The 16,433-nt window shown below is 51.7% G+C and overlaps 1 protein-coding gene across 1 annotated transcript; it reads right to left on the minus strand.

The window, feature by feature from the left end:
• Positions 1-4,272: 4,272 nt before the first annotated feature.
• OPTC (opticin) lies at positions 4,273-10,746 on the minus strand. Its single transcript, XM_063115277.1, has 6 exons — positions 10,513-10,746; positions 9,658-9,784; positions 7,924-8,082; positions 6,911-7,113; positions 4,928-5,023; positions 4,273-4,443 (listed from the first exon to the last, which is right to left on the minus strand). The coding sequence occupies exons 1-6, from the start codon at positions 10,744-10,746 to the stop codon at positions 4,273-4,275; spliced, it is 990 nt and encodes a 329-aa protein (XP_062971347.1).
• Positions 10,747-16,433: the final 5,687 nt, after the last annotated feature.

Below are 16,433 nucleotides of genomic sequence, written 5' to 3' on the forward strand. Positions count from 1 at the left end.
CCCAGACTCAGGCTTCGTGGGTGGCATCCCTTTTTCCAGCCTGGGGGATGCCCTCCCCAGGCATTGCTTTTCAAAGCAATTTGGGGAGTGGGGAGTGGGGGCCCTGAATCCACTGCTCTAGGAGCTGGAGAAGATGGGATTTCTCATTTCTGCTGCAGGAATTCCCAAGAAATGATGGCTTTCTCTGCAGCCCCACCCCCACCCCCACCCACCTGGTTTTTGTGTGTTATACGTCGTTTATGTTAAGTCATCTCTCTCTTGGACAAAGCACTTAGCCTCCCATTTCCTATCGGTAGAGTAGGGATAATACTTTACTTCTTACAGAGCTGTTGGGACTATCAAATTAGATCCCATATGTAAAAGAGCTTCGTAAAGTGCAAATGTACAGCAGAAATGCAGGAGGTTACTATTTCCTGGCAGGAGACTAAAGGCAAAAGGAAGCAGGGACTGAGTCCAGGCAAGGTCAGGGTGAGGAAACGCCCCCTGCCTCCTAAAGTGCATGTAGCGGCAGCCCCCTGCCTCCTAAAGTGCATGTAGCGGCAGCCCCCTGCCTCCTAAAGTGCATGTAGCGGCAGCCCCCTGCCTCCTAAAGTGCATGTAGCGGCAGCCCCTCCCACCCTCCTTTCCCTCCTCCTGCCCTGGGCCTTGGTGGGTGACCTTCAGGGAAACCAGGGACCGTGGGGCTGAGGATGGGGCAGGTATAGGGGGTGGTCGCTGCAAACTCGTTCTTTCTCTATTGCAGAGAAGAGAGTCCCGGGCCTCCCCGCTCTACCTTCTCCCACTGATACAGAACAGGTTAGGGCTTTCCTCCCAGAGCTAGAACTTTCCTGAAGGCCATGGGATGCCCCAGAGGAGAGAGGTACTCCCCTTCCTACAGGTGGCAGGACCCACACCAGCGACCTTCTTGAGAGCAAGTGCCAGCGTCAAGGTCAAACACAGGTGGTGATGGGCCATGAAGGGCCTAGACGAGTTACGTTAGGAAAGTTTGGCTCTTGGAGGAGGCGGACTTGAAGCAAACCCAGGACGGCTCGCGTGTTGGCAGTGAGGCTGCCCGGCTGGTTGCCATGCCCGACGGGACCCCACGGCCTCCTCCTCTGCCCTCCGTTCCTCTTTTCCTCTCGGGCTGGCTGGCATCTACCACCATCTTTACCATTCTGCAGGACAGGAGGGCGTCACTCCGGGTACAGGGTTCTCTCTGCTTTTCTACCAGTTGCCTGACCCTGACTCCTCAGGTCCCTGAGAATTAGGAGCCCCAGCTCTTTCACATCAAGATCAAGACGGAACAGCTGCTGGGAACCGAGTTGGATACCACCCCCACCTCCCTGGGGCGCAGGGACAGATGCTCTGTTTAGAATTTCTTCAGGGAGCCGGCCAACAAGGGCATTCTTTCTATTCCTTGGGCTTCCCTAGCCAAAAACTGGGGATTAGTCAGGAGACAGCTGCAGAGGCGGCCGCCCTTGGGGAAATCCTCCCCACAGCCCCAGGGAAGAAGCTGTCGGGAGCCTGCCTCCTCTGCCTGGCATGAGAGTGGAGCCTACACTGGAGTGTGGTATAAGAGCAGGACTTCGGACTCTCGCTGGATGAACCTGGCTTTGAATCCTGCCTCTGCCACTATCAGCTGTTTGAATTTGGGCTGTTTCCATTTCAGAAGCCCAGTTCCTCATCCACAGTATGGAGTTGAACGTCCCTACAACCTAGGGTTGTCGCTAGGATTAAAAAGTTGATGTATATAAAAGCTTCTATCACAGTGTCTGGCATACTCCAGAAGTCCAGGAATTGTTAGTCCCCTGCTCCCGCAAGAGAGCAGGGGCCAGATGACTTTCTGTACTCAGCACAGATTAACCACGGGGCATTGGGGTATATGATGTGGCTTCTAGCACCCAGGAGCCCCAATTCTGGAAAATATCCTTTACACTTTTTTTGTTTTTGTTTTTTCCTTTTCATTGGATTCCTTCAGCCCAGAGTTTTTTGCAGTTGGGAATCTCGAGGCTTTCAACTGTTCAGTGCCGTAGTCTTGTCATAATCCAGTAAACAGGATATGGAAGGGAATAGGACTGTGGATGAAACAGAGACAGGCAGACAGACAGGCACACATATACACACATGAGATTCTACTGTAACAAACTCCTTGGGAGACAGGAAGAGGAAGAGGATGGGCCAGGGAGAGCTCTACTGTTTAGCAAGGCAAGGAGCTGCTGGCTCCCCTGTCCTTCTGGGGCCAGGTGCTCTGGAATCCTTAGATCTCTAGGAGAGAAGACATCTCTCACCATCTTCAAGATTTCCCACTGGCACATTGTAGCCTGCATGCCGAGTCTTGATCCAAGCCTAAGTCAGCCGCATGAGCTGGGGTAAGTGATTTATCTTCTCTAGTTCTCAATTTCTTCATCTGAAGAATGTGAACAATAATTCCTGACTTGTCTGCTTACAGGACTGTCGTGAAGATCCAAAGTACTCTGTGAGGTGTTACACAGAGGTGGGGAGGCAGATAAATGGGTTCCCTGCAATGTGGACCACAAGAAACACACATCCCTCCAGACTTGGGGCCACCTGGGACCTTAAGTGGTTGCCTTGGCAACCCACTGCCTGGCTAACTCCTACTCCTTCTCCTCTGAGGGTTCCAGCTGGAACGTTAGTTCTGCAAGGAGGGCTTCCAGACCCTTAGCCTTGGTGCGCCTCTTGTAAGCGCTCATAGCATTCTGTCAATTCTCTTTATAGCACTTATCATGAGTTGGATAGTGTGGCTGTTTGTGTGACGATCTGTTTAACACCTATCTTCTGTGCTAGATTCTAAGCGCCACAAGAAAAAGGAATCTGTTTCTGTTTCACAGTGAGTAACATAGTGTCTGGCACGTAGTAGGTAGGTGCTCCATGAAATCCTTGCTGGATGAATAAATGAATTGCCATCCTCACCCCCTCACATGCCTCAGTCAACACCTATGCCAAGCACCCATCCATTACATGCCCTTTGCCCAATGTCTCCTTCTAAGAAGCAGGGGAAGGGTGGCATCTCCCCTCCCTTATAATTCAACGAACAAGACAATAGTCACCCTTCTTCCATCCTCCCAGCACAGCAGGCCCCACCCAGGATCCAAAAGGCTGCAGGTGAGCAATAGCTGTATTTATTTGTCTTTGCACAAGGCTGCCCTCTGGTGGTTGAATATGCAGGAGCACATGGGACGGCTGGAAACCGGGAGGCCACCAGCGGGCTGAGCCACGCTCAGAGACTGGCCAGTGAGCCAGGGAATGGGTTGACAAGGAGGACATCCAGGTGCACATTCATGTCAGTTCTCCATCTTTATGAATGGCTGCTTCCAAATCTAACAGGCGGCCCTGGCCTAGAAAGAGCAAGAAATTAAGGGAGGCTCCATCGAGACCCTACCTCGCCCCCAGTGGGAGAACCAGTTTAAATAGATATTCTATCTCCTCAGTGGTGTGCTGGCAAACGTTTAACAAGCAGCTCTCAAAAAAAGAAAAAAATCCTGATTTGTAGCATTTACTGATTTCTGTGACAAGGTCAAACTACCAATGTGATGTCACTGAAAAAGGAGTTGGGAAGAGAAACCCATTATATAGAATTTCTACCATACAGACACCATGGACATAAATAACTTCAAGAGCATGGTTAATAGTAAAACATAGTAAAATAATTGAGAAGTGATGAGTTTTGAGTATTTATTACATTTGTTTTTAATATAATTTATTTAATTGCAAGCTGATATACTTTAATTTTTCATAATGGCTGCATTTAACAACTGACTTGCAGCATTTTGGATAATTGAATCATCAGCTCCTGCAAGCCTAGTAATAAGAGCTGGCTCCAGCACACCACTGCTTCTCTCCTCTTCCCCCCGCACCCCTTCCTCTTTCCCGTCCATCCCCCGTGTCTTGCCACCTTCCCTCTTCTCTTTCTCCTCCTCCTCTTCCTCTTTCATGGTTTTCCTGACATTCTGTGTGGGACGGGGAGTATGCAAAAGAGCTTTGCTGCAGACATCGCTATTCTCTGAGTCAGGAGCCATAAGGTGTTAAGGAAAGAGGATGGAGACACTCAAATGTGGCTACTGAAGGACACTTCAGTGTGCGTGTGTGTGTGAGTGTGTGTGTGTTTTAGTGCATGTGTGTGTGGTGGGGAGGAATGATTTTTGCAACTGGATCATGATTACTGTCTGGACTAAAGACCACAGTCTAGAGATAGGGGACTGGGATCTATGGCTGGGGAGCCGTGCCTTGGTGGTCCCTGAGGGCTCTTACCTGGGGGAGTGGAAGGGGTCAGAGCTAGGTGAAGCGCCCTATGGGGAGCCGAGGCAGGCAGAAGTAGGCACTGGGGAAGAGGCTGAGGTTGATGGGGTTGCCATCCAGGCGGACATCCTCCAGCTGCCTGCGGGTGTGTTTGTGCTCCTCGGCATCACAGAAGGCATCTTTCTGCATGGCCTCTATCATGTTATTCTGGAGAGAACACATTGCAGCCAAGCTCTGGCCTAGAGGGTCACCGAAGGCTCACACCAGCTATCCCCACCTGCTCTGCCTTCCCTTGTGCAACTGGAGAAACTGAGGCATGTAGAGCCAAGGCCACACAACAAGGGTGAAAAGAGGAGAACCAGGGAGGATGGAACAAGAAAGAGGGATGGAGGGAAGAGGAGGAGAGAGGAAGGAGGGAAGACTGAAGGAAAGGGAAGAAGAGAGACAGAAGATAGGAAAAAGGGGGAACTTAGATGAAATAAAGATGTGGAAGGAGAGGAAGTGTTTTAAAAAGAAGAAATGCAGAAAATTAAACTGGGGCCATGGATGATTATCTAGACAAGACTTACCTATCCAGGAGACCTTACCACTGCCTAAGCCTCCTACCTGTCACTGCCACGAACTGCTGCCTGGGATCTAACGCCCACCCTCTGTGCTGTGTGCTGCCCTGCCTCTGCGTGAGGCTCCTCACCTGCAGGTGTAGTGAGCGCAGGCTCAGGGGCAAGGGCGTGGGGACGGTATCCAGCAGGTTGTTTGCCAGGTAGAGAAACTGCAGCTTCTCCAGCGCCTGTGGAGAATATGAAGAGCATGGGTGGGGTTGGGTCCTGGCAGTGAGGAGGGGTCTGAGAGGACAGTCGTTCCCACAGCCTCAGCGTGTGCAGGGCTCCATGCAGGGTGCTGTGGGGATGCCCAGCTCTTTAAGGAGCTCCCAGACACTAACTCCAACTGGATGCAGAAGGAAAGCTGCTGCACTGAGGTGCCAGCATTGGGGGGAGTGCACAGGAGCTAGCTAGCTGTTAATGATGACTGGGAGGCCAAAGGAAGGGCAAGGACAGGGTGGACACGAGGACCAGGGGCCATTTCAGCTCAGCCCCAACTTCTCTGCTATCGAAAGTCTCCAAATGCTAAACCTGGAGCAGATGTGGTGAGTATACTCAGGAAACATCCAGACCAGCAGAACGAGAAGCACAAGGCACACCAGGGCGAGCTGGGAGTGCGAGTGTGGCAGAGCTACCGGAATCAGTAGTACCTACTACATGCAGTGAGTCTTCCTGTGCTCTTTGTAAATGCTATCTTATTTCATCCTCCCGCAACTATGTCAAGTAGATGTTGTTACCCTCATTTTGCAGAAGAGAAAATAAGATCAGAGAGGTGACGTGACTTGTTCAGGAACCCAGGTCTCTCTGGTTCCAAAGCCCATGCCTTGTCCCAGGCTGTAAAAACAGCCCCAAGTCAAGGCCAAGAAGTTTCTCCTAACAGGGAGACAGGCAGGAGGTTTCTTAGGCTGGAACAACAAAAGACTTCAGTGGTCAGGAAGTCCCAGTTCTCCACTTCGAGATGGGAAAACTGAAGCCCAGGGTCACACAGCAGATTTCTGATTCCCGGTCCAGCGCTCTTTTCTCACACGGTAGTGCTGACACTGTGTTCTGGAAAAACCCCTTGAGAATCACGGCAGACAGAAGGCTGAGAGGGTGGAAGGCATTTGGGGAGGGGAGAGAGCAAGCAGGCATATACCTCTATGCCCTCGCCCTGTTTCAAGAAGGCAGCTCTAATTTGATTCATTTGATGCTTCCAAATATGAATCAGTTTGCAAAAAAGATTCTGCTACAGAGAGAGAGAGAGAGAGAGAGAGCACTTGAAAGTGAGTCCAGTGAAGGAGATGAGCCTGAAAGAGGGAGCAACTGGTCTTTGAAGGCCACGCCAAAGAGTTCAGGCAGCAGGCTTGGGGGACGCCAGCCTGGTCCACACTCCTCTCCACTTCTGCACTGGAAATGCACACTCGGGCCCTCCCTAGCCCTGTTAAATGGGCAGCCCCAGGGGATCATACTGTGTCATATGATAGTCCTTCCCATCAAAATTGGACAGCTAGTGACCAATCAGATGGTTTCTCTTGAGAATTTGATTGTAGAAAGACAATGATTAGTCACTCAGTGGTAGTTTTTGGAAATAAAAGCACATGTAGAGATAGGACTGGAGTCAGCACTACTGCAAGTCAAGGTCACGTGTAAGCCAGAGTTTTTGGGGAGCAGAACCTGTGAGTATGTGAAGCCATTGCTGTGCAGAGAGGCGAATGGAGCAAGTGCACAGAAGGAAGCCATGACAAGAGACCCTGTGCACCAAAGAGGAAGAGAAAGAGTTGTCGTCCTTTGTTTTGTGACCCCTCATTCTCAGTTATGGGCCCATGATGCCAACAGTACTATGTTTCTTATTCATGGAGGCTCTTGGGATGGCATGCTGTAAAATACCCTTCTTTTGAATCAGAATCAGTTTCTTGCAACCAAAAGAACCTTAAACAAACAACAAATGGAAAAGGATTTTAAAAATGGGGTTTGATGTTTATAGCCTGGGACAGGGTTGGAGCAGGGATACATACGCCATGAGGGCGTGGTGAGTGGGTGGGTGGTGGAGGTGGGGGTGGCAGGTGGCAGACGGCGGACCGAAGGCCCTGACTCACCCCGAAGGCTTCAGGCTGTATCCCTGAGCTCCGGAGCCGATTCAGGCGAATGTCCAGGACCTCGAGGCCACTGGGCAGCACCGGCAGAGTGACCAGCTGGTTCTCTGCGAGGATCAGATCCTGCAGGGCAGGCAGCGAGCGGAGGGCATCGTTATCGATGGAGGAAATGTAGTTGCCAGAGAGGTCGATCCTCTTCAGTTTTGCTGAGGGGCGTTGGGGGAGAACAAAGGGAGGTATCAGAACACACTGTCCCCCCTTGCCCTGGTTGGATCTGTGTCCATACCCTGCTCATCCCCCTCAAAACAAGGGAATTCTGAATAGTTCTCCACCTGCACCAGGTCCAAACCAGAAGAAATAACATTATAAATCAGCCCTTGGACTCCTCAATACCTTTCCCTGGAGTTCTGTGCTGTGTGCTGACTGCCCACCTTGGATTGGTTTGGGAGAAGCACCCTGAGGGAGAGAACCAACAAGCCCAGGAATCCATGGAATTCCACCCCACTGGTAGTTTACACAAAAGGACGCTGAGGCCCAGAAAGGCTCTGAGTAACTAGTGGTCGACTCTGGATTAGAACCCAGGTCTCCTGTCTCAAGGAGGGTATAAGGCATAAAGAAGCAAAAAAACCAAACAACCCTGTAAGCAGCGTCAGTGCCATGGAGAGTGGATTTGGGATGGCCTCGTCCAGAGGCCAGCTGGGTACAGAGATAGAGTTGCTGGGACATCCTGAAAATGTTGGCTAGATTATACCGTCTCTTCCCAGCTCCCAGATCTTTGAGGAAAACAAACGAGAACAGGCCACTTCTACCATTTGAGTTCTTCAAGGAAAAGGATTAGGCAGGCTTGGGGCAATTGCCCTTTGACAGCTGGAGAGACTGAGAGCTAACAGAGAAAGGCTAACTAACACAGCTGAGGGCTAACACATGACTGTTCCTGTGGCTGGGTGGCAAGGGAAAGGACCCTGGTCTTCCCCTCTGCCTGGACCCCTCACCTCTCTTCCCAGGGCATTACATACTCAGCCCTTTGAAGTCTCCGGCTCTGACACGGCTGATGTGGTTGAAGCGGGCGTACAGGTAGGTGGTCGTCCGGGGAAGAGGAGGAATGCTTTCTAGGTCAGTGTCATCGCAGTACACAGAGGAGCCAAGGCACGCGCAGATCAGGCAGGTGGGCAGGTCTGGCTTGGGTGGAAGACAGAACATGGGAGATCACTGGTCAGACTCCCTTCAGCCTCTGGGTCCAATGGCCCTCACCCCAGGGAATGTCTAAGCCATAGCCATCTGTGTCTTCTTGATAGCCTATGGGTTGCTGCCCAGCACTGCCTGGCACAATGCACCCAGACATTGTCACTCAACCTTAGACCTAAGAGAAGCAGGTCCACCCTCAGTTACTACCCAGTCCAAGCCCATTCATGCTTTTATCAAACCCTGATCCTGTGTAGGTTTTCCTGGGCCTATGTGGGTGTTTCTGGGACATCCTTCAGTCTCTTTTCCACAGGGCTCCTCTGTAGTCCCAAAGGTTCAGAGAAGAGGAAATAAAGCCAGAACTAAGTGGGATGGCCAGTGGTTGCTGGCTATGCCAGCTGCCTTGGGGGAGAGGAGTTAGACGTGTTCTGTGTGGCTTCAAGAAGCATAATAGAGCCGAAGTGGGGAGGACAGTGTCTGCCTAGCATCCATTTCCCCTTCTTATGGCACTAGCATACCAATTTTCCACTGGGAAACAGCCGTCACCTGTTCTCAGTCCACGACCCCATTTCTGCACCCAGTAGTCATGAGACTTAGGCCAAGCCATCTAACTCAGACTGGCTTTAAAAGCTGGGAAGACTTTATTGAATCATACAACTGAATAGTGCAGGTGGTTTCTGTCACTTGCTGTCACAAGGCACAGAGATTGCTGGGAGACCAGTATTAGCCCAACTCAAGAAAGAACTCTGGTGGCAGTGACACAGCCCCAAGATCAAGGGGCAGCTCTTCTCTGCCAGCAGTGACCAGCAGGAGTAGGTGGGGCAGAGGGGTCCCCAGCACTGTTCTCCTCCCAAGACCCCAAATGGCAGGTTCAGCTGAGGCCCTTTATGGTCTCTTCAAGCCTGAGACTCTGTAGCTCTAAGAGGTGGTGATTTCTCTGCTAATGCCCCAATACCCCAGGTCTACCCAAGGCAAACATCCCAAGAGGAGAACGGGCAAGCTGGGCAAGCAAGTCCAGAATGAGCTTCATCGCTCCTCTGCCCCACTTTCTGATCTCCAGCAGAGTGCCAAACCCTCACCGCCATGGATGCTAGCATCCCAGTGTCCGGGAGGGCATCGGGGGAGGAAAGAGCTGCCAAGGAGGGAATGTGAAGCTGAAAAATGGTGTGACTGCTTCATTTGCCCCCATGCCAAGTGACAGCCACAAAGTTATTTATTCTCTACAGGCCTTTAATTGTCTCTAATCTAATTACCACTCAACCTGCTTCCCCAGCAGTGCTGGTAATTACAGGTAGGGAGGCTTTGCTAGAGCATAGAGGGGATCTCACATTTCTTTACTTTCTACCCAATTTGTGCATCTAGGCAAAAGTATTAGGGACAGCCAGCCTCTCTTTTTGGTTTTTTTCTATTCTTGCTATAACTATTCCCTTTACTCCCCTCTCCCTGCTGCTAAGGGCTAGTCCTGACCCTCCACTCCCTAGCCTGACCACACTGTACTCTGGTATCCCCTGGTACTGGGTCATGGCTGTTTGGCCTACGATCCACGGATATTGTGACCATGCACTTACTGTGGCTCGTCGGGGAACCCTGCAGGCCCAGCGTAGTAGGCCGGGGGTTTGATGAAGGTGTCCTTGGAGTTGTAGTGCTCTGGGTGGGACTGATCCTGGTTGGAGGAGCCAGGCTGGTCACCTTAACCTGGAGATATAGCACACAATAGGCCAGCTTTGGGCTTTGGGAACCTCAGTGGCCACTTTCAAACTTGCAAAGAGTCACTGTGGAGAAGGAAGAGGGAGGGATAGCAAAAAGAGTGGGCACGGAAGGGACCTCGGAGGGCATCAGGTCCAGAATCTTAATTATATGCATGGGGAAACTGAGGACCAGAGACAGGAGGGACAAGGATCATGGAGCCAGCTGGTGGCCAAGGCAGAGCCAGAACCCCGGTCTCCAGATTTCCTCCCCACATTCACCAAGCTCACGGGCTTCTGGGCTTGTGGCCCACGCTGCCGCAGGTCAGTGCCTGCAAAGGCCAGGAGCGCTGGGAAAGGACTTCAGCCTGGAGGACAGTTGAAGAAAAGAGACAAGGGTGTGGCATTTCCTTTTCTAGAAGGGATGTGGGGACATTGCTGGGCCCCCCTGCTAATTGGATGTGGCTTATGGTCCTACTTATCAGCAGGAGGAGGGAATGTATGACTTCTAAGGGTGGAAGGGTCCTGCCATGTTTGCCACAGACAGAGAAATGGAAGGTTTGTATCCTCTTTCTCAGTATCCTCTAAGCGACAAGTTCCTATGGAGGGACAAGAATTTCCATGTCATAGAGAGACGGATGGAGGCTTGAGACACCTGTGTTATGGGGCAGGTGGAGAGAGAGCAGACCACCAACTCCTACTTTCTTGCGGGAAATGCGGTGGCCTGCTGTGCCTCACCTCAGGGAGCTGGTCCCCATCGGAGACTGTGAGCTTCCCAAAGCTGCTCAGGTCACTGACCTCTCCATAGTTGTCCAGACTCAGGGCGTAGATGCCCAGAGGCAGAGCTGCATAAGAATCGCCTTCCCCGCGGGGCTGCTCCTCTCGCCTCTTCCTTTCCTTTGGGAGAGAAGCTGTCCCCGCCTCCTGCTGCACCAGGGCCAGCAGACTCAGGAACGCCGCTGGGAGCCTCATAGGTGTCCTGGGGGCAGGAATGGGGCTGAATCACTTCAGCGTCCAGTCCTGGGGCATGGCAGGAGGAAGGGCAGCTGTCTGAGGGGCAGGGCGCTTGCAGGCTCTGTGGGAATGGCTCACAAACGTCTCCTCCTTCCCACTCGATGCTTGCAGACTCCTGCCGTTCACCACACACACTCGCCCAGTGCAAGCCTGGGGGAGTATGTCTCGGGGGTATCTCCCACCAGCCCCCTCCTGCCACTGCCCCACCAGTCCCTTCCCATGCTCGCCCACACGCTGATCTTCACTCAGCGGCGCGTGCAGGCATCTGGCACCGGCGTGTTTACTCAACACAGACACACTCACAGAAGTCCACCTCTCTACAGACTAGGCACACGCTTGTGCACCCCTACGGATGTTCTCTCTTACACAACCACACACTCAGCATATGCTGGTAGTCATTCAGCTAGATTTAGAGAAAGCTCAATGTCAGGGAGACTTGTGGATTTTTTTTTTTTAAATCATTCATTCTTGCGTTTGCTCGGCAAACATTTATGGGGTGTCTGTTGAGTTCCAGGCACTGGCCTTGTCTCTTGTACAGAAATGAATAAGGCACCACTCTTACCAGAAACACCTAGTCCATTTGGGAGACATTGACTTACAATTTGGCACAAAATGTAAAAAAGAATGTCAGTTTAGTAAATGTAGACGCAGATTTTTAGAAAGTGACGATTACAGAAATAGAGTTCTTTGTGTGTGATTGTGGGAAGTTCCTGAGATAGCTGTGTACACGTGCGTGCGTGTGTGTGCCCAGGTTATTATGTATGCATACAGTGTGCATGTGAGTACAAAGGTCCATCTAAGTTCATCCACATATGCATAGACAAGTCAGGCATGTGTGTGGTGTGGCTGCTGCAGGATCCATGTACCAGTGTGTACACAGTGTATGCCCGATGACGCAGCCCTCCCCAAAGCCAGCTGCACGAGTTTCTAGTAGATCCTTCCCCTTTCTTAATTTCCTCTGGGCAAAGAGCCCCAGCACTAGTCGCAAGAGGTATCTCTTCATCTTACTCCCATCCTTATCCCAAACCAAATTATGTAATCTTAAAAGAATTCCCGAAACAGAGTTTCCTGCCCACCCAGAAGCCTCCTCCAACTTTTTTGGCCAGAGGCCTAAACCCTCTTCATCCCCCCTGCCCTACACCCCTAAGGCCTCAAACCTTGAACCTCACCTTTGGTTCCTGAATGGAGCTTCACAGCTTCCAGAGAGTGGGGACTCTGACGGCAAGGCTGTCTGCTGTGGGGCCTGGGCTAGACAGCAGGAAGGGCCCGCGGGCAGGGGAGGCGGCGGCCCAGCCAGGCGCATGACCAATCAGAATCCTTACTCTTCCTGATGTCCAGCTGTCACCTCCTCTTTCCTCAGGGGGTCCCCTACGCCATTCCTTAGCTTGACAAAAGGGAATTCTCTCGCGCGCCCCACCCCCTCCGTCCCCCACCTCCCACTCTTGTCTCTTCTTCTCTTATTTTGTCTGCTACTTCTCTCTTTTCCTGGCCCACTCTTCTGAAAAGGCCACATCTTGGAGGGGCAGGCAGTGCCCAGGATTCTGAACTGTCAGAGAAGGCTGGGGTGCGGCGATGTGGAGGCATGGAGCTTGCCTTTCTGGCTTTTTGCTCCAGCCAGAGTGATGAGGCCGCTGAATCCTAAGATAGAAAGAGGCCGAGCTGACCACTTCAACCAGCATCCCTATCCCCCACCCAGAGCCCCAGCACAGGGATCCTAATGGAATAAAATCATCAGAGGGAGAGTCTGAAGGCCTGGGTGGTTCAAAGAGGAGGTCAATGGGGGATGGGGCAGGGTTTGAAAGTTCATGGACGGTGACTCTGAGGAGGATAGAGGAAATTCTCTAAATCTGCTGGGAGGAAAGGAAATGGACAGGAGCAGGGGTTGGGCCCTAGAAAGGACTTCCTGATCGTACACACCCAAAAACATTGTGTAGGGTCCTTAGGGGGTTGGGAAGTGTCCCCTCAAAGATGTGTTGATCAGGTTAGTTTCTTCTTTCCCAGGTGCCTCAGGAAGGCCATGGGGCACATCTTTGCTGAAACGGGCTGGGCTGGCTCAGACATCGTCCCAAGATTCTGCAGCTGCACCTGTCACTGCTCGGTTCCTCAGGGATGCTCCTTGCTTCCTACGTGCTCACACCGCCTAGACAGGAATCCCAGTTGCGAGGCCCCTAAAGATCACCTAGTTCAAACCCCATAGGGTACAGATGAGGAAACCGAAGCCCACAGAGGTGAGGTGATTTGCCCAAGGTCACGTAGAGCCAGGGCCAACACCTAGGTTTCTTTCCTCTCAGGCCAGATTTTCCTTTGCTCTCTGGGACCTGAGAACAGATGGCCTTGGCAGGGCTCATCTCTGCCCTGGCACCCAGGTGACGGTCAGATCTAATTACCTGGCCCAAGAGGGCAGTGTTTGGCCTGCAGTGTTCCAGGGCACCAGCTGGTGTGGAAGGGGGCCTCCCCCAACCCAAGGAACAGTCACCAGAGCATGTTCCTATGCCCCTGGCAGCCCCCCATCTGGGGAGAGACACCATCAGGGGCTCTGCTGGGTGGAGGGAGAGATAGTCCTGGAGCCAGGAGGGTGCCCAGGAAGCAGATGGCACACTTGGCGGGCTGTGCTCCTGCATTTTCTCTCCGCAGCCCGGGCTTCGCAGCCGGAGCCCTCCGCCTCCACAGCCAGCCCAGATGCATCTTCCCTCCCACCCATCCCCAACCCATTTATTCCTGCGAGGAATGCAAACATGACTGTTTATTCATTCCCCCAGCGCCTGCTCCCACTCTCCATCCCCACTCTCTCGGTGACACACATTAGCCCTGCTGGGTCACCGTGCCCCCTGCCCTGCAATAGGACCTCTCCTGCGGGCTCACCAAACTCAAGGCCAGCCTCAGTACTGTGCATGCACCTGCCCACCCCTCCCCCTCACCTCCCTCTCATAGCCTAGACTCTCTCCCCACTTGTACTCTTGCTTTTGGAAGCTTGCAGATCCCACACTCTCATCCCCATGATTTCAGGAGTGTCCATGGATGTGTATGTGTGACCTGTGTGGGAAATGTTTAACTGCTGTGCTGTTGGTCCAGGCAGCTCAGCTCCCTGAAAGCCTGGCAAAGGGGGCCGGAGGTGGGGGAGGTTTCCTAATCCTGATGTCTCATTAGGAGAGGCACAGGGCGTGTTGATGGAATGGAGGTGGCAGGCCATGTGGACAGAAGTCTGGCCAGCTGACCCTGTTGCTTCCCCTTTCATGGCAGGGAGACAGGCAGGGGTGGAAAGTTCAGGAACCCTCCTGTTTTTTGGAGGACAGGGGTACAAACCCTGCTGAGGACTTATAGACACATAACTGCATGACCGGAACATGACCCTCTTCTCTTTCTCAGACACACATCCCCCACAGGGCCTTCCTACCTTTTTGTTCATGCTGTTTCCCTTCTGGTTATGTGCTTTTAAACCTTCTCCCACCTGGTAAAATCTGATTTATCCCTTATGATCTAGCTCCGATGATAGGAGCCTTTCTGGTTCTCCCAGGCAAAGGTGAAAGCTCTCTCCTCCCTTTGTGCACAGTGTTATTACAATACTTAAGGCACAGAAATCTCAATTTACAGATTTTCCCCCCTTTACCAGGTTATGAATTCCTTAAGAGCATGGGGTGTATATCACCCATCCTTAAATTCATAGCTGGGAACCCGCCATATAATCAATGCACACTGAACACTTGCTGAACTGAACCTGCAGGTGTTTAGCAGGCAGGGTGGGAGATGTGAGGGCATCACCTGGCAGTTTTCATCCTAAAGAAGGTGGTGCAGTCTGGGAGGAACTAGCCTTCCCTCCAGATATTCTGGGGTACCCTGTTCTTGCCCTTCTGTGAACTTCTGCATGGCCTGTAGATGGTTCCTGATGATTTGACCCTTTGTCCTCTGCGTTCAGTGTGGCTCTTCCAATACTTTGTGTCCATCACCCCAATTTGTCTGTGAGCTCGACTTGGTCAGGAAAGGCAATTGTTTTGATGTCTTTCTGTGTCTGCCTCAGTACTGAGCACTGGGAGACCCTCAATAATTTGGTGTCTGTGGGTCGAAAGAACCTAGGGCTCTGGGCTCCAAATGTAGCTGTCAGGTTTCTGGTCTGATTTTAGGAATAATTTTTCATGAGGGTTGTGAATTGGGGGGAAAGTCTTCAAGAAAAGGCTTTGGGATAGTTTTTCTGGGCATTTCTTAAGAATAAGATCTTTTCTCCGTGCACCTTCTCAGAGCAGGTAAGAAGAGGTGTGGGGCAGGGGGGTGGGTGGCATGGCTTTAAGGTGTTATTCTTGACCTGTTCACATTCAAGTTCAAGCAGGGTATTTTTCGTATTACTTTATTTCCTCTGCTGTGAAGTGTGCTGAAATGTGAAAGTTGTTTCACAACGTTAACATGGTCTTTGAGAGAACAGATATACGTACAGAGTACACATACATACCTACTTACACACCTGTACATGTAGATGCCAACAGCTCTAAGGGAATGAACTTGTGTATGGAGGAGTGGCTTGCTTAAACCCAAGGGAAACCAGCACATTGTGTGTGTGTGTGTGTGTGTGTGTGTGTAGCAGGGTGCCTGTAAAGCTATTTTAACTCTAATTCCCTCTGATTTACAGCTGCAGAGAGCAAGGGAGGGAACAGACATATTCTAGAAGGGGCAATGGGTGATGGTGGTTTTGCTGCTGCAAACACAAAACAGTTCACACTTGCAGGATCAGGGGAATGACCAGGATAAGGGGAAAGCTCCTGGGAGCAACAGGAGCTGTGCTCCCCTCAGGCCTCGTCAAAGGGGCTGAGGTTGCGAGGTGTAAGGTGCAAAAGGGAGGGCTTGTCCAGGCCATAGCACCCGATTGCTTGCAGCCATAATAACATACTTCATATTGACTTTAAGTAGGAGCCTTAGAAAACCCAGCTGCAGCTAGGAGGAATGAGCAGGGGGAAGGAGGCTATGATGAAATGGGCCCTATCATCCATAATTAGCAAAAGAGAAAGGTGAGACCAGGAATTTCTTAGAACTTAGGGACCCAGCTTAATTCAATTTCTTAAAAATCTCTGGAACTTTTCTCATCCTACCTTGAGGGTGGTCACTGTATCTTACTCATTTGTAGAATATCCACACCCCATACCAACATACACACTCAGGAGGCTGTGGAGGGGTAGCATCCCCTAGAGGAAGTCAGTGGAGGGCAAGAGGTGGAAGCAAGGCAGCCCCGTTGAGGTTTCCCTTGGAGACCTGCCAAGGCACTCATTTGGGTCAGGCATGGAGGGTGGGCAAGCCCCTGGGGGAGGGACGTCCACACAGGGAATAAATTACTGCAAGGGAAGGAGGTAATATTTAGGATTTGTTCTGCATTTGAATATCATTTAAAGTGCAGAGCTGCAGATTCGGAACATGAGACTGGAAGGACCTTGGAGGAGCATCTTATCCACCCCCTTGGTTTACAGATGTGGGAGCTGAGAGCAAAAGGGACTCTGTGAGGTCATCCAGCAAACAGGAATAAACCGTGTCCTCAGCTGGGTTCACCAGGGTTTCCCATTCGTGCTCACCCACGGCGGGAATGAGCTCCAGCCTCTGGACCTTTGTGCCCTTTAGCCCCCAGAGGAGAGAGGAACCACGCCCATCACCAGTGGCTCCTCCAAGTT

The sequence above is a fragment of the Cynocephalus volans genome, chromosome 11, assembly GCF_027409185.1.
Source record: "Cynocephalus volans isolate mCynVol1 chromosome 11, mCynVol1.pri, whole genome shotgun sequence".
Lineage (NCBI taxonomy): Eukaryota > Metazoa > Chordata > Mammalia > Dermoptera > Cynocephalidae > Cynocephalus > Cynocephalus volans.